Here is a 23,820-nt window from a genome sequence, read left to right as displayed (position 1 = left end):
GCCAATAGTTGGCACACAGAGAGCAAGAGAATACTGAAACTCTTGCACGCTGTGCATGCACTTTAGCTTAGGTGGGTTTTGTAGGCCAATGTTTGGTAGTTTCTAAATTGTTCATCTCATCTTCCTGTGCAGCACTGTGGTATGTTGTACACAGTTATTGTTCTCTCTCTCTGTGTGTGTGTGTGTGTGTGTGTGTGTGTGTGTGTGTGTGTGAGAGAGAGAGAGAGAGAGAGAGAGGGGGGGGGGGGGGGGGGAGCAAGCAATCTTTTTTTGTATCTCTGTTTGGAGTTTATGAAGGAAGGAAAGACATTCCTCGACCGAGGTATTGTTGAACAGCAGATAAGCACATCTTGAACAATGTGCCTGACCTTCAGACTTGTATTTGTCATTAGCCAGAATGGCGACAGAAATTCTCCCCCTCCCCCTCGCCTTACCCTGTGTGTGTGTGTGGGGGGGGGGGGAGGGGGGGGGATTATTATGAGTAATTTTGTTACATTGTAGTCCCCTGTTTGCCTGTTAGCAATCTGTTTGCCTGATACCAAACTTGTTTATTTATAAATTGCAGAAGATGCAAGAGAAATGCGACACACAGGCTCGTAGCTTGACAGGCTTGGAAGAACGATGTGCATCCCTGAAGACAACAATTGAACAATTAAACCTTGCTCTGGAGCGTGCAAGTACAGCTGAACAGGAGCTTCGAACAGAAATACAAGCACTTGAGCGAGCTCTTGCCGATTCTAGTTCCACTGCCCAGAGTAGTATGGAGAGGCTTAAACAGGTATTTGTTGCTTGTTTCAATATGATTAGTGTAGATTTTGTGATATTTCTGGATTTATCTCTTCAAAAAACACTATCAGCCTCGACATCAACATTATGGCTACTTGCCACAACTGCTTGTTCAGTGTGGGTTTCAGTCACTCAAAATCAGATCTTTAGTTATCAGTTTCTTATGCAACGTTCATGAAGGGAAATGTTTACTACATCATTCAGTATTTTTCTACAGAAGTTCATTCGCCATCATCATATCAGAAATACTGCAGTATTTGTGTTAAATGTTGTCAAATGTTGAACTCTTCTTTCACTTTCCTTCCTTCCCATTTATCCAGTGTGTTTCTTGGCAAGCATGTACCTTCACCCTAGCAGTAACAAAATATACATAATAAGAAAAAAATGGTCAGTATCAAAACTGTGACTCAGGTGTAGTAATGATTTCAATTTTTCATTATTTTACTGATGTAACAATCATTCTGTAGTTGATAATTTGGAAATAAGGATATGATAGTGGATAGTCTGGGTAGAACACAGATAACATCGGAATTAAAGAGAACAGCTCAGTGAATGGTAGAGGCACTCAGTTGTCAACATAGGTACAAATAAGTTAAAAATATTCTAGCTTTCAGGCGACTTCTTCTTTACTTGCAAATATCTTTTCTGAGACTTTTGTATCTGCTTAATTATTTGCTTTTTATGGATATTTTGAACAGATGGAAATTTGTAGTCAGGTTAGGAGCTTGAAGCTGGTGTAATGAAATCACAGAATTTTATCTCATGATTCTCATAAACAGGAGGAGCAACTTTAGATTTTATTGTTTGAAGGTAGTGCACAATTTGCAGAGCTCATAGTAGTTTATGTAATAATAAAAGTTATCGTGATTTGTCAGATTTTCTCATTATGATTGATAAATGTTGTGCATCTCGTATACAGCAGAGTTGTTTCCCTAACTGGAAAAAATGGAAACAACAACTTGGCTACACACCTGTAAACACTATGTTAATAAAAATTATTATTATGACCTAAACTATTAGAAACAGCATCCATCATTTTTATTGACAATCACATATATCTCAGTCACTGTCATAGGCCTTAAGTCAAGTTATTTACACAGTATTATCTCTGATAACATTTTGTTTCCAAGTTTTATGCAAAGATAACATATGTGTCCATACTTCACAGGCAACTGCATGATGTGTGGAGGAGGTATTTTGTACCTTATCCCTATCCAATTCTTGCAGTCTTTTCAATTTCAGTCATTGATACTATACAGGAGAAGCAGTTTTTGTACTTTCTCAGTTTACCTTAAATGCCACCACCTCAGTGCTCAGAAAAGAATAGACAGTCTTTCAAATTACTTTCATATTTCAATTTGGCTACAGTTTTGAAAGTTGCAGCTCACATGCTTCTCATTTTGTTCATTACATTTGTTGTATCATTTCATATTATCACTGTTTATTTCGGTGTGCATTTTCTCACTCAAAGCTTGTTTTGATTGGCAGAAGAAGTGTTTGGCATTTGGCTCCCAGCAGTAGCAGCCAGATGTGGCATAACTACTTAAATCAGTTGTGTGAATAAAATTACAACTTTATTGGTACCAGGAGTATTTCATTTTGAAATCTTTCCCCTCTATATTTTCTGTCCAATTTCTCTATCGTCATTGTAATGAACCCCGTCTCTCTCTCTCTCTCTCTCTCTCTCTCTCTCTCTCTCTCTCTCTCTCTCTCTACCCCTCCCCTCCCCCTCCCTCTCCCCCTCCCCCTCCCCTCCCTCCTTCGCAACTGTGCTTCTGTGTTACATGTAAGTGTTTTATATACACTAATTATCTCCACAGTGTAAAATAACATGACATTTTCATTTATGAAGGCATTCATCCATAGGGCCTGTCATGTCTCAAGTTGAATAAATGTGATTCACTGACAGTCACCTTATAAAGATGGACAGCTTTAAGGAACATAAAGGAGACAAATGACTTATTATTTTCTTTTTTCTTGCATTACATAAAATTCTGTTTGGATATGAGAATATATTTCTGGTAAAACGTAGCTTCATACATATAAAATTATTCTCAGTAAGTTATTAAAATAATATTTTAATGTTATCCTAATGGTAAAATTATTACACAGTTGCAGAAGTCTTTAACCAACAGTGAAAATGAACGGCGTGTTCTGTCTGAGAGACTAGACGCAGCGCAACAGAGCAATGCAGAGCTTCGACGTTCACAGCAGCAGTTGCAGGAGCAGACACAACGTCTTCAAGTAGAGTTAGCAGATGCAGAAGTCACACGTTCAGGGCTAGAGGCTCAATTACGTTTGGCTGCCTGGCCATCTGATGGCGCAACCTCTGGACAGTTGCCTGGCCGTGATGATGAGCTTAACCGCCAACTTGCTGCATCCCAAAGGGACCGCTCTGAATTACGTGGTCGTGTTGAAGCACTCTCAGACAAGGTGAGGAAAAGTTTGATTGCTGTATTTATGAGAAATAAGAACTATAAAACTGTTTAGTGAAAATGAGGTCTACTAAATTTTGGTAATTACATCTATTATGTCAGTCAGCTTCATTTCAGTAAGTGAGTGAGCCATGTCTGCACTTGGATAGAAACATATCTTACAATTTTCTGGGTTTTTGATGTATTGCTCTGGTATTAAAAGATTATGCAGATTGCACCATTATGCACTAGAACAGCTGCTGTTCTTATTCTGATTGCACTACATGCTAAAATTAAAAACCTCACACAATTTTCCTTTCAAATCTGATGTTGTGTAATTGTCCAGTTGTGGTGAGTGGAGACTACTTGTTGGTATTCTAGAGAGAGAAAGTTAATTTTTGAGAACCGTTGTGGTTTCACAAATTCCCCTGTTACATTTTTCTTAAGTTTGCACATCACTGCATTTCTTAGCCACCTTGCAGTGTTAAAATTATGAGAGCAATAAGTGTGTGTTTACAGGAGAGTACTCAGCACACGATTGATACACAAGTATTTTTGTCGACAATGTAAGATTGATGTCCCATGCTCGTGTACGGAACTTTCCTATTTCGTGCATTTATCTCATCATCCAGGGAGAGATCTTCTGTCATTATTGAACCAAGATAGCAGAATTTATTGACTTCCTTCAACAAGGTGCCATGCAGTTTGATGACAGGTGGATCTGTGTATCCTTGTGCCATGAGAACTGTCATCTTTACATTTATAGGCATGGAGAAGAGCTTGCATGCAGTAGAGAATTTATCCACAAACTCTTGCAGATCGTTTTGAGTATGTGCTACAAATGCACCATCGTCAGCAGATAAAAGGCTATTTGCAAGCAAGTATTCTCCAAAGTGCTGGGATCTGGATAGAGAAATGTTGCAGAGCTTCCCATCAGCTCTGGTATACAAATGAATGCCCAGGTTAGTTTCACCAAAAGCAACTTTGAGGAGTGGTAATTAAAAAATATTGAACAAAGTGAAAGCCAACACACAGCCTTTATGAACCCCTTTTGTCACAGCAAACGGGTCAGATGTGATTCCTTCAAGGACCACAGCACCTTCCATATCTTCATGAAAAGCCATGATCATCTTTAAGAGCTTTGGAGGACACCCTATCTTCAAAAGTACTGCATTCAGTCCCCTGCTGACTGTGTCAAAAGCCTTGTTTAGGTCGATAAAGGCAATGAACAGAAGGGTTTTCTGCTTGTGGCACTTTTCTTGAATTTGCCAGAATGTGAAGATTGTATCAACTGTAGATCATTAGAGACGAAACCCACATGGTTCCTCAGGGTATATGTGCTCTACAAGCTTGTGAAATCTGTCCACCACCACACAGGCAAATGTTTTTCCAAGTATACTCAGAAGTGAGATTTCATGGTGACAGTTGCAATCGCCATGATCATCTTTACCTTTGTATAAAGTAACAATTTTGGCATTGCACATGTCTTTTGGCATTGTACCCTCATCTCAACATTTCAGTAAGAGGTTGAGAAGCAGCAGAAAAACTGGCATAAGTTTTACAATTTCTTTGCCAGGCCACTTCCCACATTTAAGATGTGCAATTGCTCTTTGAAGCTTCTCCATAGTAGGCGTGACATCCAAGGCATGGTAAAGTGTCATCTGAGGAATTTCATCCACTGCGTTTGGACTAATGTTGATGGTATGTGAATAGATGATGGAGTAATTGACGATTTCGATCTGTGATGATTTCGATCTGTGATGACTTTTCCATCTATTTCCTTGAGTGGTACACTCTTCTTTGGAATGGGTGCAATGGCCTGTTTAATGCTCAAGTACACACCACGAATGTCACCAGTATTGAAACATTCCTGTATGCCAGTGCAAAATTGCTCCCAATAGGAATTGATGCAGTTGCGGACAGTGTGTTGAACAGCTGCCTTTGCTTTGCTTAACTCCCTGCGTGTAGAATTGACTGGGTTTTTATGCCAGATGACAGTGGCCTGACGCTTAGCCTCAACGAGAGGTTTCTGGACTTCTACATCTCAATGAACCAATCCTGGGATTTTGCTTACAGATTACCGAACACATTTCCAGCTGTAACTGTAAGAAGCAATTTTATCTTCTGCCAGTCTTCACAAATAGGAGCGGCTGGTCGCAGGGATCCACCTCTTTTCATATCACATCACTAAATACTTCTATTGCAGCAGTGTTCTTGTTTGGCAAAGACTAATTTTTGTTTTGAAAGGTCTTCTGGCAGAGTGAAACTTTTTGGTCATGAAGTGCACTTTTGTCACTACTAGTGCATGGTCCGTGTCACACTCTGCACTAAGGAAAGAACGTGTATGAAGAAAGTAATGCAGATCTTTCCTTTTAGTTAGAATAAGATCTAATTGGTGCCAATGTTTTAAGCAGGGGTGCATCCAGGAAACCCTGTGGTTCAGTTTGCCTTTAAAGTATGTATTGATGACACACAACTGATACTTTTCACAGAATTCAAGCAATTGTAGATGATTTTCATTCATCTTGCCCACTCCATGTTTGCCTAGGCAATCAGGCCAAGTGGCAGAATCACTACCAATATGAGCATTTAAATCACCAAGGATGCATAAATGGTCCTCGGAGTGCACTCCTTGTACCACATCCCTGAGTTGTTCATAAAACTGACCCTTGGCATCTGCAGCTGAGGTAAGTGTTGGTGCATGTACAGATATCAGCATCAGTGGTCCACTGTTTGTTGTGAAACGCAGTCATAATGCATTCTGAGATCTCAATCGGGTTTTCGTTACAACACTGCAAGCCATTGCAGACAGCAAAACTGATTCCATGCTGTCAGGGACTAGCAACATCTTTGCCCTTCCAGAAAAAGTGTAGATTTTTTCCCATATTGAGCCTCCTTCTGGTAGCGTGGTTTCCTGCAGTGCTGGGGTCTGACTATCTGCAAGTCGATAGCAGCCGTTTTGCGAGCTCTCGGGAGCTTCCACAGGTGTCCAGGAAGCCTTGCAGCATAGTGGAGATGCTCCATGTACCGATGTGCGTAATGAAATATCTTCACTTTTTATTTTGTTTTTGTATCAGCAGGTGTTGATATTATGGTGACGACTTCTAGCAGTGCTAGTGTTCCATACACCAGATGGAACAACCGGGACTGCCCAGCTTGAAGCGAGCGGTGACTGGCCAGTGGACTTACTGGCCCTCCCGCTCTCAATAGCAACCCCTGCTGCCCGCTCCTACACCCATTAGAGTGAGCTTATGACTGGTAACTGCCGCTGTCCATGTTGTTTTCACATGGATGGAGTGTCCTCTCCATGGATGCTACTGCATCTGGAATGCAGATTTTAGGTGACATCAAGCCTGCACAGTACTCGTGCCACGCTCTCGGCCTAGCTGACTGTTTCCACAGGAGCAAAAATATGTGCTGTGTGGAATCAGGTTGGCTGCAGGCAATTGTCACTCATTTCCAGTTGGACTGTACTTGCGCCTAATGGAAGTGCCGATTCTGGGCTTCAGCTTGGAGTTGTCCCTCTCCTATACAGATGGCATGCCAGTACTAACGAAGTCTGTATCTCCGAAGACAAGAGATGGGAAACAGGATAGGATAAGAGGAAAGAACAGGCATTGTGAGACACACTTTATCTGACTGCTCTGCAGAGGCCTGTCCAGCTTGGGAGGCCCTGCCAGTAGCTACACTACTGCCGGCATGGCCCTCTGCTTCCCTGGAGCACGCAAACCCTCTCACCCACATGGACAGTGCTACTCTAAGGTGGTGTCTCCTTATAATACCAGTAATATAATATACGGTACTGAATAATTACTTAATTAAGCAATTAATAATTTTTCTTCAAAGTAACAAACTTTAAAAAATTAACAGTTCTAATTACTTGCTCTCTCCTGCTCAAATTTTCAGGTTGTCATTTATGAATTCTTCTACTGAATAGTAACATTTCTGCACTAGTTTCTCGTATAAGGATTTTTTCAATGTTTCTAAATTTATGCTGAGCAATTCTCTTCCTTTCACTTTGTTGTAAATTTTCATACCCATTGAGCACAAAGTTTTAAACTGTAGGTGGGCAGCATAAAATTATTTTGATTTCTGGTGTTGTAATCATGTTGAAAATTCTTTGCTACAAATAAATCAGGGTATGTGAGAAAGTAATGTTTATTGATGTTTTTTCAAATGTTTTGAATGGAGCACCCACCATGAAATTTTCCCTACATGAACAGAAATGATAGTAATGTTTCACAACTACTTTCAGATTTTATTTATTTGTCTTTTAAGTCAATTCTTTTCTACCCGTTGTTTCTCAGTTAGTGAACATTTGTTCTTGTAAAAACCATTGTTTTTGTTAGCAGAGAGGTACAGTTGACTATGTGAGTTAGACTACTCTGTGTGTGTGTGTGTGTGTGTGTGTGTGTGTGTGTGTGTGTGTAACTCTGAATGAGGAATAAGTTACTGTTTTGTATGCCTACCTGTGCTCAGCACCTCTTGCAGTTGGTGGTCCATCCTGTTATACATAACCACATTGCACCTTGAATTTTCCATTGATGTATTTATTCATTTAGAATTATACAGCAGAAAACAATATTACTTCAGCTTGGCACATTACCTTTTTTCCGTCAGCAAGTCATATCATATTATCTAATTCATTATTGTTCATATTAGAGTTAAAACTCATCTGTAGAATATTCTTTCACTGATGTAAGACCAAACCTATTATTGTCTAGTGAGAATTGTGACCCACTTTATGTTTCCCCCTCCATTTAGGTACGTCAGTTAGAAGCAGAGAAACGCAGTTTGGAACGCAGCAGCAAAGCAATGATGTCAAGCCGTAGCAAGAGTTATGAGCGACCAGAGAAGACGGATACTGCAGAAATTCAAGCAGTGGAGAAGGAGAACCGTGATCTGCGACTGCAAGTGCGGCGGTTAGAAGCACAGCTGGCTGAAAAGGAGTCAGAGCTGGCAAGATTACGTTCACAGCACTCTGACCAGAGACCAGATCGTTCTGCAGAGGTAAGGAAATTAACTGAGAATAAGTTTAAAGGCTGTCACCGTGGATGCAACTCGTAATTTTTAAATGGAAGGAGGTCACTGATACATTACATGGATAAAGAATCACACGAGAATAACAATGATGTCTTGCATTTGAGTATACCTGTATTCATTCACGAGTTACATCATGTTTTGTACAGAACAAGGCAAATGGTTGTAGCACTTAAAAGTTACGGTATGTGCTTGACATGTTTTCCAACATGATGTAAGGTGGTTGTTATACATTTCAGCCATTCCTCCATGACTTTAATCAACACATGTTCCATAATGCAAACACAAGCATCAGCAGTGTTTTCCCTGAAATATGCAATTTTTGCCTTCACATGTCTGCACAATTAGAAACCTAATAGATTTAAAGCAAGGAGTGTGACAGCCTCTCTCTGGTACCATACATCAAACTGTTTATTTATAACATTGAAAATAATCAATTTTTGACAATGTAATGTAATGTACTGAATAGTTTTTTTTTAAAAAAAACTGCTCACCAAGTGGCAGCAGGAGAACACACACATAAAAGAAGGTTATACTTATGCAAGCTTTCGGAGAATGGCTCCTTCTTCCAGAAGAAGGAGCCACTAGCTCCAAAAGCTTGCATAAGTATAACCTTTTTTTATGTGTGTGTTCTCCTGGATATGTGGATATGTCCAGACTGCTAACCCATAATGAAGTGAGCCACCATCATGGTGAAAGAAAGTGGGAACCTCCTGCCTTCAGACAGCAACAGTGGAAACATCTTTGGTTAACAACTGTAGATAACACACTGCTATCAAAGTACCCTGAATGAAGGGCCCAACAATATGAGAACTCTATATTCCACACAAAATATCACTACAATGCATCAGCTGTCTTTCATGGATCAATCCTGTGATGGTTGACATCTGGCCAATTCGTATAAGAATTAGCTTCATCAGTAAATAGTATGTCATAGGGGAAATGGTTGCCTTCATCCAGTATGCATGTCACCCAACCTGCAGACTAGACCCTACAATCCAGATTGTCTCAGTGAGAGATTATAATACACTCCTGGAAATGTAAAAAAGAACACATCGACACCGGTGTGTCAGACCCACCATACTTGCTCCGGACACTGCGAGAGGGCTGTACAAGCAATGATCACACGCACGGCACAGCGGACACACCAGGAACCGCGGTGTTGGCCGTCGAATGGCGCTAGCTGCGCAGCATTTGTGCACCGCCGCCGTCAGTGTCAGCCAGTTTGCCGTGGCATACGGAGCTCCATCGCAGTCTTTAACACTGGTAGCATGCCGCGACAGCGTGGACGTGAACCGTATGTGCAGTTGACGGACTTTGAGCGAGGGTGTATAGTGGGCATGCGGGAGGCCGGGTGGACGTACCGCCGAATTGCTCAACACGTGGGGCGTGAGGTCTCCACAGTACATCGATGTTGTCGTCAGTGGTCGGCGGAAGGTGCACGTGCCCGTCGACCTGGGACCGGACCGCAGCGACGCACGGATGCACGCCAAGACCGTAGGATCCTACGCAGTGCCGTAGGGGACCGCACCGCCACTTCCCAGCAAATTAGGGACACTGTTGCTCCTGGGGTATCGGCGAGGACCATTCGCAACCGTCTCCATGAAGCTGGGCTACGGTCCCGCACACCGTTAGGCCGTCTTCCGCTCACGCCCCAACATCGTGCAGCCCGCCTCCAGTGGTGTCGCGACAGGCGTGAATGGAGGGACGAATGGAGACGTGTCGTCTTCAGCGATGAGAGTCGCTTCTGCCTTGGTGCCAATGATGGTCGTATGCGTGTTTGGCGCCGTGCAGGTGAGCGCCACAATCAGGACTGCATACGACCGAGGCACATAGGGCCAACACCCGGCATCATGGTGTGGGGAGCGATCTCCTACACTGGCCGTACACCACTGGTGATCGTCGAGGGGACACTGAATAGTGCACGGTACATCCAAACCGTCATCGAACCCATCGTTCTACCATTCCTAGACCGGCAAGGGAACTTGCTGTTCCAACAGGACAATGCACGTCCGCATGTATCCCATGCCACCCAACGTGCTCTAGAAGGTGTAAGTCAACTACCCTGGCCAGCAAGATCTCCGGATCTGTCCCCCATTGAGCATGTTTGGGACTGGATGAAGCGTCGTCTCACGCGGTCTGCACGTCCAGCACGAACGCTGGTCCAACTGAGGTGCCAGGTGGAAATGGCATGGCAAGCCGTTCCACAGGACTACATCCAGCATCTCTACGATCGTCTCCATGGGAGAATAGCAGCCTGCATTGCAGCGAAAGGTGGATATACACTGTACTATTACCGACATTGTCCATGCTCTGTTGCCTGTGTCTATGTGCCTGTGGTTCTGTCAGTGTGATCATGTGATGTATCTGACCCCAGGAATGTGTCAATAAAGTTTCCCCTTCCTGGGACAATGAATTCACGTTGTTCTTATTTCAATTTCCAGGAGTGTATTTGCATTTCATAAGAGTGTCATTTATGTGTTGCCAAAATTATCATTATTGGTGCACAGCTAACCCCAATTTCCTGCAAGATGCGGTGAGTACTAAACTGTGGACTGTTACTGAAAATTGCCAGATCAGCAATTGATGTTGCTTTATCTATAGACATGTAGCGACTGCTACACACTGTCAGCACAGTCGGTGCATGCGATGGTCACCCACGTCAAAGTACACACGCGAGTGCAAAATGAAGACAGAAGAATGCCGACCTTATGCAGAGTGCTTTTGCCTCTAGGGTCATGGTGATTCACGTGCAGAGACGTGCCTCATTTGCTCTTAGAATAGCAGAGCAACTACCAATTTTTACTCTTTGTTTTTTATAGAGATTCTGTGACTTGTTGATATAGTAATGCTTTTACACAACTGCGAATGTGGAGAGTTAATAAATCTGTTTGAAGTTCCATTTAATCTTTGATTGTATGGAAGTTGAAGTGCGGGATTTTCTCACATAGTCATTCCTCCCATCAGTGGTGACCCTGAAGTGATTTTGCCGTACAGTATTTGCAAACATTGATGGAACTGTCTACAGTATCACGCCTGGCAGTGCACCTCCCGCACTTTTGGCCCCACAATCCCGTATTGTGGTTTTCTGAGGTGGAGGCAAACTTTTCCTACGCCAGAATAACCACCGATAACAAAAAATTTTCTTTGGTCATAAGCCAGCTCAACCAGTGATGTGCTATGGAGGTCCAAGACGTAATAACAGCTCCTCCAATGGAAAACATGTATGATAGATTAAAAGCAGAGCTCATACATCATATACCAGCTTCACAGGAAGATCACTTTCATCTGGTATTGACTCAAGAAGAAATGGGCAACGGGAAACCATCATAATATCTTTCCAACCTTCGCAACAATGTGGCCATCGGCATCCTGACAACCTCCTGCACACAATTTGGAGCAACCCTCTGCTGGTTTAGGTAAAAGCTATCATTGCTACGCAGTCAGACATGTCACTGGACGCGGTCGCAGAACTTGCTGACCGCTTTCAAGATGCCATCATGCCATGCTCGCAGGTCACTTCAGGAACTGTTCCTTCCAGTGTTATGTCAATAACCTCTATGGTGTCGCATACTGATTACGATGCCCTGGTTGCCAAGGTGGTCTCTTAAGTGCACAGATGGCAGCTTTGCTTTCATGCGGTAATACAAGCCTCCGTAGGAGGCGTAGCCAACGACATTCAAGGAGTCGCTCCACTTTGCATACCATGTCAGTCTTGCCCCACAGTTTGCTGGTACCACAACAGATACGGTGAGCAGGCGGAAAAGTGTACAAGGCCATGCACATTCCCAAATGCGAATGATGGTCATCAGTAGGTGCCACTGACTGCCACAACACCTCTCGGCACCTATTTATAACGGATCGGACCTCAGGAATGAAATATCTAATTGATTCTGGATCTGATCTGAGTATTTTACTGAGGAAGTCACTCCGTTGCTGCCGGCAACGCACGGCAATCAACTTATCAGCTGATAACAATACAGAGATCCCAACTTATGGTACATGGCATGAGGATGTGAATCTAGGCCTGCGCAGACAGTTAACATGGAATTTCACAGTAGCAGATATGGCTGTGGCAATAATAGGCACTGACTTCTTAGCATATTTCAAACTTTTGCTGATGTATCTAATGCCTGCCTTGTGAACAGCCGTAATGGTCTGACAACCGTTGGATACCTCCATGATGCTAGAACCAGTAACATCAAGCTTGTGCAAGTAGCAAATGAAGAGTACCACACAATTTTGCAAGATTTTCCAGCCTTAACTAGACCACCGGGAGTGCCACAGCAGGTGTTGCACGACGCTGTCCACCACATCAAAACTACAGATGGACCACTTGTGTCATGTCACCCACGCAGATTAGTGCCCGGACACCTCGCAATAGCGCAAAGGCAGAGTTTGATCTTATGCTGAAGGAGGAACTTATTCGCCCATCATCCAGTTCGTGGGCATCGGCATTACACCTAGTACCTAAAAAAGGTGGAGCCTGGCGTCTATGCGGCAATTACCAGGTGCTCAATGGCAGGGCTATTCCTGACTACAACCTGGTACCATTATTACGTGACTACAGTCATGCTCTTCATGGCTCAACAATATTGAGCGTCATTGATTATGTGAAGGTCTACACACAAATTCCAGTCGTGCCAGAGGACATTCCCAAGATGGCTATAATTACACCCTTCAGATTTTTCATATCAAAGGTTATGACATTCAGGTTGCAGAATGCAGCACGGACCTGGCAGCAGTTTATAGATTCCATCTTGTGGGGGCTACCTATCTGCTTCACATAGCTGGACGATACGTTGGTCTATTCGTAAACCAGAGAACAGCACCATAGTCACTTATGTGAGGTTTTTAAATGACTCGAGAAGTACAACGTAGTTTTAAACACTGCTAAATGTGTTTTTGGCCAGCCTTAAGTTGAATTTCTGGGCCACCACATATTGTCCTCTGGTTCTGCACCACTACCAGAAAAAGTAGAGGCCATCTTACAACTACCAAAGCCTACCAGCGAAAAGAGCTATGCAGATACCTCGGGATGCTGAATTTTTACCGGCGCCATTTACCACGTGCTGCCGAGCAACAAGCATCGTTAAATGCAGCACTTTGAGGCGCATTGGTACGAGACAACGCTCCCGTGCAATGGACTTGCTGCACATTTCCAGATTGACCAACATGGTGGCCGACTGCTTATCCAGAGTATCTGGTGTTTCACAACCATTGAATATGACAGAACTAGCAGTCACGCAGCAAGAAGACCCTGAACTACAAGCAATATTACGCGACGACAAAACTTCGATAAAATTGCAACTGGTCGACATTCCAGGCGAAACTGGCAAGGTCTACTGCAATGTACTGCACGGCAGATCACAACCATATGTACCGACCGCATTCCACCAAACAGTGTTCAATAACCTGTGTCACCCTGGAGTGTACGGAATGGTTTAGCTGGTCTCAAAGAGATTTGTGTGGCTGGGCATGGACAGAGATTGTCGTCAGTGGTGTAGAGCTTGCCTGCGCTACCAGTTATGCAAAGCTACCCACCACATGCATGTTCCAATAGGGGAGGTCCCAGATGGCAGTGCGCATTTCGCTCACGTTCATATCGACGTGGTAGGACCACTGCCTCCCTCAGATGGCCATCACTATTTAATGACAATGATCAACAGGTACATGCGTTGGCCAGAAGCAGTACCTACGTATCACATTTCAGCAGAAATGCTAGCAGCAGCTTTCACGTCAACATGGCTCACCAGATTCGGTTGCCCTGTCCCTATTACAACCAACAGGGGGAGACAGTTTGAGTCTGAATTGTTCATGCAGGTAGCCAAGTTCTGCGATACTCGCACCATAAGACCACAGCCTACCACCTGGCTAGTAATGGCACGCTGGAAAGATGGCACCGCACTTTAAAGGCAGCACTGATGTGCCACGAGAACACATGAATGTCAGCACTGCCCATTGTCCGACTTGGTCTGAGGACTGTGTTCAAACCAGACATTGAGGCTTCACCAGCAGAGCTTGTATATGGAGAGTCACTGGATCTATTGGGTGAATTCGTCGACGCCACACAGATATGTGACGTAACGATCGACCACAATTCCTACATCATTTACATTAGACTGTGGACCGCATGGAACCAGTGAAAGCCCCTAGTCACGGACAGCACACAATGTTCGTGCATAAGGATCTGGACACGTGCACACACGTTATGCTTCTCACGGAAGCCGTCAAACTGCCACTGCAACCACCCTACACTGGACCACACCCTTTACTGCGCAGGAGTTTACATACCATGGACAGTCTCATTAATGGCAAAATAGAGTTAAGCCGGCATACGTGTTCAAAGAGGTGCTGACTACACAGCCAAAGAATTCGGGAGAGGAGAAGGAAGGGACTTCAATCCATCCTCCCATTCCACTACCACCTCATCCACGAAGCAAAATTCACAACTCTCTCTGGAAGACACGTTCATTTTCTTGCCAGGTACAGAGAAGGCTTACCATGCTCTGCTCTCACCAAGGGGGCTCCTACAGTGAATGCTGCCACACTGACACCACAGTCAGCGCATACAATAGTCACTCACGTCAAAGTTCGTGCTTGAGTGGTAAATGAGGACAGAAGTATGCCATTCTTAAGCTGAACGTTTTTGCCACTCGGGGCGCAGCAATTCGCATGCAGCGACACGCCACATTTGCTCTTAGAATAGCAGAGCTACTACTGATTTTTACTCTTTGTTTTTTGTGGAGATTCTGTGAATCATGTTTTCATAGTAATGATTGTACACTACTGTGAATGTGGAGAGTTAATAAATGTGTTTGAAATTCCATCTAGTCTTTGATTGTACAGAATTTCAAGTGAGGGATTTTCTCACATAGTTGTACCTCCCATCAGACATTTTGGGTCATGCAGCTTTCAGTTTTTCTGCATCAAAGCCACCAGTTCCAGGTAATTTAGTGAGAATTTTCACCTCTGCAGTGTGGTAATGAGGGGTCTATCATAGTAGAAGTGGTTGAAATCCTGTGCATTAACATGGGTACTCATCTCTCCTGATATCTGGACAATCTTAATGCATTCAGCTTGTGTTCACATCATCAGCTCTCATGTCACATGTACACACACACACACCCCAACCTCCCCCCCCCCCCCCCCCCCCAGATGTGCGCGCGCGCGCGCGCGCGCGCGCGCGCGCACACACACACACACACACCAGTCATAATTAGAATTAATAAAGCTATGCCAAATGAAAGGCACCAGTGCTTGTTTTATCCTCAAATCTTCTCTTCTGTCCCTGGAAAAAATGGCACAATACAGAATTGTCCAAAGACAGTAGGAAATAATGTACATAAGCATAAACTCATTTTGTTTTTAGTAATATCCTGTTAAGTAAGTGCTGTGGTATAACTATAGCTCTGTAATAAAGACTACCCAACAGAAAGAGCTTTGCAATTCAGTTTTGAAACACACAAATTATTGAAATACACTATTGTGGAGTATAATGTTGTCCATAAGGGCTCTTGTTTAATTCATTGTGCACATTTAAACTAACAGTCTCATGGGAATGATGTCATTCCTTGAAATTTTTGAGACTGTAGTGCCCACCCATTCGGGAGGAAGGCAATTCAAATCCCTGTGTGGCTGTCCAAGCTTCAGTTTTCTGTGGTTTTCCTAAATTAATTAAGGCAAATGCCAGGATGGTTCCTTTGAACAGGACATAAGATTTCCTGCCCCATTCATTCGCAATTCACACTTGTGCTCTGCCTCTAATGACTTCATTGTCAACAGGATGTTGCACACTAATATTCCTCCTTCACTTCCTTTTAATTCCTTTTTAAAATTACAATTTTAAAAGTAAAGTATTTCACTATACTGAATGATTAGATGTTGTTATTACTGTGTTTGTATACATTCACAAAGAACTGGGCAGGAGGAGGGATGAGATGACAGGCCCGTTATGCTCTGACGAATGCAGTGTAATTAATACATCTAATATATGCAGAAAAATAAATGAATGGAGATATATGACTTTTGAATAATACATTACTGAAATCTTATAGCTGGAAAGAGTGAGGGCAGCACAGCTACAAGCAGAACGCCTGTTGGAAGCTCGGGAGCAGTCTCACCGGCAGCAGGTGCTTCGTCTTGAAAATCAGGTAAAACTAACATGACATTTGTTCTGACAAATACAGTTAAATTTGGAAAATTGCTATATTTGTTTGGCATAGCTCATATTTTGAGTAGCAAAGTACATGTTTTAGATCCAGTTATTGCGGGAGCAGCTGGCACAAGAAGTGAAGCGGCGGCAGCTTTATGTACTACGGAGCTCAAGAACTGGTCGAGAAATGCAGCAGTTAAGACAGGCACTTGGAGATTCCTTACGCACTGTGGCACAGGATCCTGGGCTTGATGCTCTCCTGCTAGAGCATGAGACTCGAAAACTTGATACAACGTTAGCATCTGCCACAGGCACTTCACCACAACCTCCAACCTCAACCCTTGCTCTTCCTCCACCATCATCACATCACTCATATTCTGATGGGCAACCAAAGTGACCTTAATGTCTGTTCTAAATGAGATACACAGGTAATATTTCTTATTAATTTATATCAAGTATTATGTATTATTAAATTTTGATAGCATTTTTGTAGCCTTTAATCCATTTTCAAAATCTTTCAAAAGCCAGTGACTTTAGTCTGAAACTGGTTTGCGATTACAAACAGACCCCCCACATTAACCCTTGAGAGGGTGCGCTGATTTTCATAACACGAGCAGGCGTGCAGCATACTGTGTACACATGTAAAGAATAGCTGTCTTTATGTTATGGTGGTAAACATGTAAGGGGAAAAGCATAGTTTAATCTTAATGTAATTAAACAAAAATAAAATAAACGTACATAATATGTGGTGAAACACTGTGTAATTAGACAATAATGAATTAAACTTTTATTTTATCACTCTGTTGCCATGGACAGATGTTCCCCTTTAGTAATGACCCACTCGAAGTATTAAACAGTGCATTTGCATCAGATCTCAACCAATTGCTTATTCAATTTCTCATTATCTCATAGAGAACTGCCTCATTGTGGGACTGTGCTGCTAGCTCACAGTGTGGGTCATTTTTTTTACATTGATCATATATTTTTTTGACCTAGCTCACTGTTTATTTTATGTTACCGCTGCTCATGTGGACATATGACAACACAATTTATCACTGAGTTAGCTGAACCAATAATGAAGGAATAGGTATGGGCTTTAATTGCAAAACAACAGTGGAACAGTGCAAAACAATTTTATTTTTGTTTGGTGCACTTTATACATAGGTGCGCCTGCTCGAGGGTTAAGATAATTTTTGTGGTGAAAAATCTGTAGACATCTATTGATGTTTGCTACAGGGATACTAAACATGCAACATGCAGTTCTATTACAGCATTAAATCTTTGGGGAAGGCTTTCCACTAATTTTTGTTGTTTGTTGGATTCAGGTCATGGCTTTGATCAGGCAAATGATGTATATCAGCTTGATTTCTTTCAAGCCTCAGTGTAGTGTTCCTCCTTGCTCTATGGATAGTAGATGATACAGAAAAGTTTCTAGCAGTTGCCACACTCGGGGAGGCATATTATGGTCTAAAAAGTTGTTTTTACTATTTACTTGAACCAATACCATAAAAAAGAGCTGCAAACCATCAATGACAACCTACATCAAAATTCACTATAGACACCACACTTTCCAGGTCCACTCACACCCACCTAAGCGATTCTTCAATCCATAAAACATATAGACTATTCCACTATTGTTGGAGGAAGCAACTCATTGTGGAACATGGGCTTTCAGAATTTTGTGAGGAAGGCTCTTTACAAAGCACAATAGAAGGTCACCCAGTGCACTTTGTTGATCACTTCTGTAACACACTCACACTAACTAAACAAAGTGGGACAGAATTGCGCAGACCATCTTTGAATCTTTAACATTCCTTCCATTAATACAACTAAGTAACAGCTCCAGATAAATGAAAAATGGTCAAGAACTGGTGAAACATGATTTTTGCATTCAACCTCTTTTGTGCATAAATTACACTTTCTAAAGATTCTCCCAATAAATTTCAGTCTGAGATCTATCTTTCTCATGACTAGATTTATGTGGGGCTGTAATCAAATGATTTCAAATCGGTTAAGCTCTTTTGTTGACTGGATTACATATATTTGTCAGGGTCAGTTGCCAATCTTGCCGCCAAACGCTGATTATGCACAATTCTTTGCATTGAATAATAAGCTGTCATGTTCCTGTGTGTCATCTGTGAATAGTACCAAAGAGCTAAAGATTTTATCCACCAGATAATCTACATTACTAAATGGCTAACATGTGGCATGATCCCAGCTTCAGGTTTCATATTCAGTGGCTTTCAAGGGCAACAGAAAGCTGATTTTCATATTTTTACATTTATTGAGTGAATTTAAAAATTTGAAATGCTGTCATAATCCACTCATCATTAATAGCTATAATGTCCACCCCTGGTAGCTGAATGGTCAGCATTACGGAATGTCATACCTAACGGCCTGGGTTCGATTCCCGGCTGGGTCAGAGATTTTCTCCGCTCATGGACTGGGTGTTGCGTTATCCTTATCATCATCATTTCATTCCCATCAACACACAAGTCACCAATGTGGCATCAACTCGAAATATCGAAATACTTGCACCAGGCGAATGGTCTACCCGATGGGAGGCCCTAGCCACATGGCATTTCCATTTCCATAGCTATAATGTTATGTTAAAGGTTTAAAACAATATGTCATATATTACAATTAGACGTCCACCTGCTTAGCTGAGTGGTAACATGTTTGCCTACCATGCAGCGGGCCCGGGTTCGAAATTTTCTCCGCTTATGGGCTGGGTGTTGTGTTGCCATCATCATCATCATCATCATCATCATCATCATCATCAACATCACCACAGACTCGCAAGTTGCCCAATGTGGCATCACCTGAAATAAAACTTGCAACTCGATGGCCAAACTTCCCCCTCCCGGCCATCAATGCCACACGATCATTTCATTTTTACAATTAGAAGCTGTGTATACCGTATTTACTTGAATCTAAGCCACACCTGAAAAATGAGACTCGAAATCAAGGGAAAAAAAATTCCCAAATCTAAGCTGCACCTGAAATTTGAGTCTCAAAATTCAATCTCTTTTGCACATTACATTCTGCACAGAAATTAGAGTCATCTTAGATTTAAAAATCTAGTCAGCTGCTGTACTTCATTTCTGGCTGTATCACTATTCAGCATAAAAATAATACAAATATAAACATGACATGATATGTATATTCTTCCGCGTTTGCTATTGTCTCTCTCTAGTTTTGTAGTTTATTAGGCAGACAGGATTTAAATGAGATAGCAGCAAACACAAAAGAATACATGGCATAATGTTTACATTCGTATTATCCTTATGGTGAAGAGAATTATGCATATGGTTCATGATTCATAGAAGTTCCTATTAGCAACCATCTCTTGTCACAGGTAGGAAAAAATTCAGAACGTAGAGTTGGCCATATTGACATACATCCCAAACGGTCTTGCCAGTCGGATGTTCATTGTAGATTTTTAGTGATGACTTCAAATGCAGAGTGTGTTGTCGTCGTCTTCAGTCCGTAGACTGATTTGATGCAGCTCTCCATGCTTTTCTATCTGTGCAATGCAGAGTAGCAGCACTTATAAAATAAGAATGAAAATAACTTACAAATTAAATGCTGAAATGTAAAACAAAATTTTATTAGGTTTGTAATATATCTTATACGAAATGTTTAAAATATCAGTCATGATTCTGAATCACTATCACTCGATTCTTTGTTGCTCATTTCTTCATACAGAGCATCTTCCTCCATACCATCTAGTGCATTGGATATCGAACATTTTTTAAATGCTTGTTGCACAGCCTGATTTGGAATACACTTCCATGCATCATAAATCCATTGGCACACTTGCGACTAACTTGCGCAATTTACATGTCCTGTTGGTGTCAGTTGTCTGTCGCTTTTCGAAAGCCAGTCTGTGTTCATGCTTTTAAGCTTATCCTTAAATGGTTTATTCAGACAGATGTCAACTGGTTGCAGAATTGACGTCATCTCACCTAGAATTACCGCCACGTCCATTTTGCTTTCCTCTAATTTTTGTTTTACTGCAGGTGTTATATGGCCTGCGTACACATCTAATACCAACAGACTGCGCTAGGACGATGATTCCACACACGCCTAATCCATTCCAGCACCATGTTCTCCGAAAACCACCCAGTTTCGTTTGCTGGTACAATTACAGTTTTTTGAAACACTTCCAATTTCGGTAGACTTTTGCTTGAAAACTATGAATGGGGGTAATTTATGTCCATCTGCTGTGCAAGCAAGCATGACAGACATCCACTGTTTTTCACTGGTTGATGTAAGAACACTTAGGTCTTTCTTTCCTTTGGCGTCAACCATATAATTTGACGGCAGGTCAAAATACACGGGAGTTTAGTCAGCATTTCCTATCTGACCAAGAACATATTGCTTTTCTGTGCGCCGCCTAATTATCAAGCGCTGAAATTCCACAAGTTTTTCTTCATAATTTTTTGGCAGCTTCTGTGCAACTGAAGTTCGCCTCCGAAGTGAAAAACCCCAGCACTTAATAAACAGATCAATTCAGCTGCGACTTGCCTTAAAATTTTCGAATTTTTGCTCTCTAGCAATTTCATTGCCTTAATTTTTAAAATTTCGGCATTCACAGGCAAGAATTTCTGAAGCTCTTCCATAACAAATTCATTTAAAATCACTTTTAGTGCATAATATCGGCCACACTTTGGCCCACTAAATGCTTTTCTGCTACTTGAACATTCAAATGATTTGTCTCCCTGCAGTCGCCATCGCCTGACGTTACTCTCATCAATCCCGTATCACAGACCTGCAACACGATTAGAACTTTGTTCTGCAAAAGAAATAACTCCCTTCTTGAATTTGGCACTATTATGAAAGTGCTTGATTATGGTTCACTAACACCAACAAGCACTTCACAAAATTCCAGAAAAGCAATAGGTGTCGCTACGTGAAATCTTAATGAGCCCCAATGTATCAACTCGTGCAACAATCCTAAAGCCTTGTGCATTGTTGGTATTTTTATGTAAAGAAATTGATTTTTGTTGCTATGAATATTTGAAAGGCTGCTACATTCGAAGATGAACAATACAGAATTTCTATTTACTTCGTTGGAGAACCTATGAAAATGCAGTGGTCGAAACTTGGGGCGGAGAAAAAAGCTCGTCTTCTACCTTTCTTTTTAATTTATTTACTGATGCAGAGGTTTTGGCGCCAGTATTCATCTTTGTGCCAGCAAAGCATGCCTGTGTAGCGCTACACAAATTCGACGGCAGAATTTAGTTGTGGCAGCACTTACCAACATTTTTCAGAACTTCCGCTTACTTTGCACTCGATTCTAAGCTGCAGGCGGTTTTTTGGATTACAAAAACTGGAAAAAAAGTGTGGCTTAGGTTCGAGTAAATATGGTATGTCCTGAGGCATGGTGCGCAAATTACCCAGACTATTTTCATCCAGTATTTAAAAATGAGAGCACGTAGTGACTTTCAACAAACTTTACATATAATTTCAAACCATCAACAAACTTTTTCTCGCTGACACCCCCACAAACTGGTCAAAGATAGAAAATTTATTAGTGACTACATCTTTGCTCTTCGTGCATGGGTGTGCATGTTTTTTTAAAAAAATATGGTGGAGCCCCATCCCACCTGCACTGGCACGGTGACCATAACAAAAGTTGTACTGTCACCTATGGGTTTGTTAGTGCTTAATCGAGGAGGCCGAGCGGTTCTAGGTGATTCAGTCCGGAACCATGCTGCTGCTACGGTCACAGGTTTGAATCCTGCCTCGGACATGGACGTGTGTGATGTCCTTAGGTTAGTTAGGTTTAAGTAGTTCTAAGTCTAGAGGACTGATGACCTCAGATGTTAAGTCCCATAGTGCTTAGAGCCATTTGAACCATCACCTGGGCCTATCAGGGGATAGAGTTGGTCGAAGGGTAGTGGTTTTGAAGGGCAGAGGGGAAAAAGTGCCAAGGGAAACAAACCTCTGCGATAGTCGGGTCAGGTTGTAATGGCAGTAGCAGTCTCTTGCTGTCTGCATCAGATCATGCAAGGGTCAGATTGTATTAGAATGCACTAATGATTGGGTATCATGTATTGGTACCTAGTGTAGTTTATGTTGGAAATGTGTTATACTTCCCTGCAATTGCCAGTTCTTTTGACTGCGGCTCAGCTAGCAGTACTAGTCAGTGTCTGTTATGCAGGGGCTCATTTTATTGTGTGTTTGCATGATAGCATAAATAGTCCCTAAGGAGCAGTGTCTTTAGGCCCTTGTGTTTCCATCTTTAGCTGGGATCATAGTTCCCCAGATGTTGGATGTGATGATTGACCGAGTGACCAGATTTTCTATACTGCTGTGTGGGTGTGGCATGTTTTTTGAATACCTCTGAGAGATTCTTCCATTTGTATTTGTTGTGAAGAACCACTATACGAGTATGTCTGGTAGCGTTGCTTATGTTGCATAGAATTTTATTCTGTATTTTCTGAAGGCAGCTGCTGCATATCCACAGGCAGAAGCTACATCATTAGTGGTCTAATCAGTGTCATGTACATGGACCTAGACACCCTCCTACTACTCCTACTACTACTCCTGTCGAACATTGGGTATAGTTGTTTGAGCCTCGTGTTAGCTCTGTTGGTCATGTATGAATGTGGTGCCCCAAAGTAAGCTTCCTCTCGAGTCAGATGCCGAGGTATCTGACTTTTGCACAGAAGCATATTGAGCACTTTTATAGTGTTATCTGTCTACAGTCTTCGTGTAAACAGAGTAAACAGAACAGCCTTGCACTTCTCAACATTTACTTTTTAATGCACCATCCAAGTGCTGTCTGTAGTCTGCTGATAATGTGCGATGGATTACAGTCTTGCTCAAAGATGGCAGTGTCATTCGCATAGGTGGCTACCATCGTGCTGCGTGTTGTTGGGGTATTATTAATGCTTGGATATGTTATGCTGAGATTTTTTGCTCTGAATGTGCATATTGAAACATCTGTTTGTGAGCAAGACATATGAGTCCAATGAGGAACCCAGCATCTATGAGTTTGCGTATGAGGCCATTGTGCCAGAGATGATTGAAGGCTTTTTTGATGTCTAAGAACACAGCCCCAGTTGCTTTCTTCATGTTGTAGCCATGTGTTATGTACTCTACCACTCTTAGGAGTTGTTGTATTGTGGAGTGGTGTTTCTGGAAACTGAATTGCTCCGGACACAGGGTATTAATACTAAACCAAGTGCATCATTTTAGTATTACGTTCTCAACAACTTTCCTGAGCATGCTCAGCAGGCTGATGCAGCAGTAATTTTGTGGGAGGGGGTGGTCTGTCCCTGCCTTCATGAACATCAGGACTTTGGCCGCCTACCAATAGGCAAGGAAGTGTTGGTGTTGTAGGATGGCATTTGTGATGTGTGCAAGTTATTTATTAGCTTTAGCCATGAGCTCATGGAGGACACAGCTCTGAAT

The 23,820-nt window shown here is 42.2% G+C and overlaps 1 protein-coding gene across 1 annotated transcript in view; it reads left to right on the top strand.

The window, feature by feature from the left end:
- Window positions 1-23,820, top strand: part of LOC126234648 (rootletin) — a 246,891-nt gene that overhangs the window by 210,417 nt on the left and 12,654 nt on the right. Inside the window, exons 28-32 of the mRNA XM_049943380.1 lie at window positions 566-778; window positions 2,899-3,219; window positions 7,965-8,210; window positions 16,298-16,393; window positions 16,499-16,823. Coding sequence (XP_049799337.1) covers window positions 566-778; window positions 2,899-3,219; window positions 7,965-8,210; window positions 16,298-16,393; window positions 16,499-16,792 — 1,170 coding nt within the window. The 3' untranslated portion in view covers window positions 16,793-16,823. The remainder of the gene's footprint in view (window positions 1-565; window positions 779-2,898; window positions 3,220-7,964; window positions 8,211-16,297; window positions 16,394-16,498; window positions 16,824-23,820) is intronic.

Source organism: Schistocerca nitens, chromosome 2, assembly GCF_023898315.1.
Source record: "Schistocerca nitens isolate TAMUIC-IGC-003100 chromosome 2, iqSchNite1.1, whole genome shotgun sequence".
NCBI classification, from domain to species: domain Eukaryota; kingdom Metazoa; phylum Arthropoda; class Insecta; order Orthoptera; family Acrididae; genus Schistocerca; species Schistocerca nitens.
Note: the sequence above shows the minus strand (reverse complement) of the source record. Positions and strands in the feature narration are given on the sequence as shown.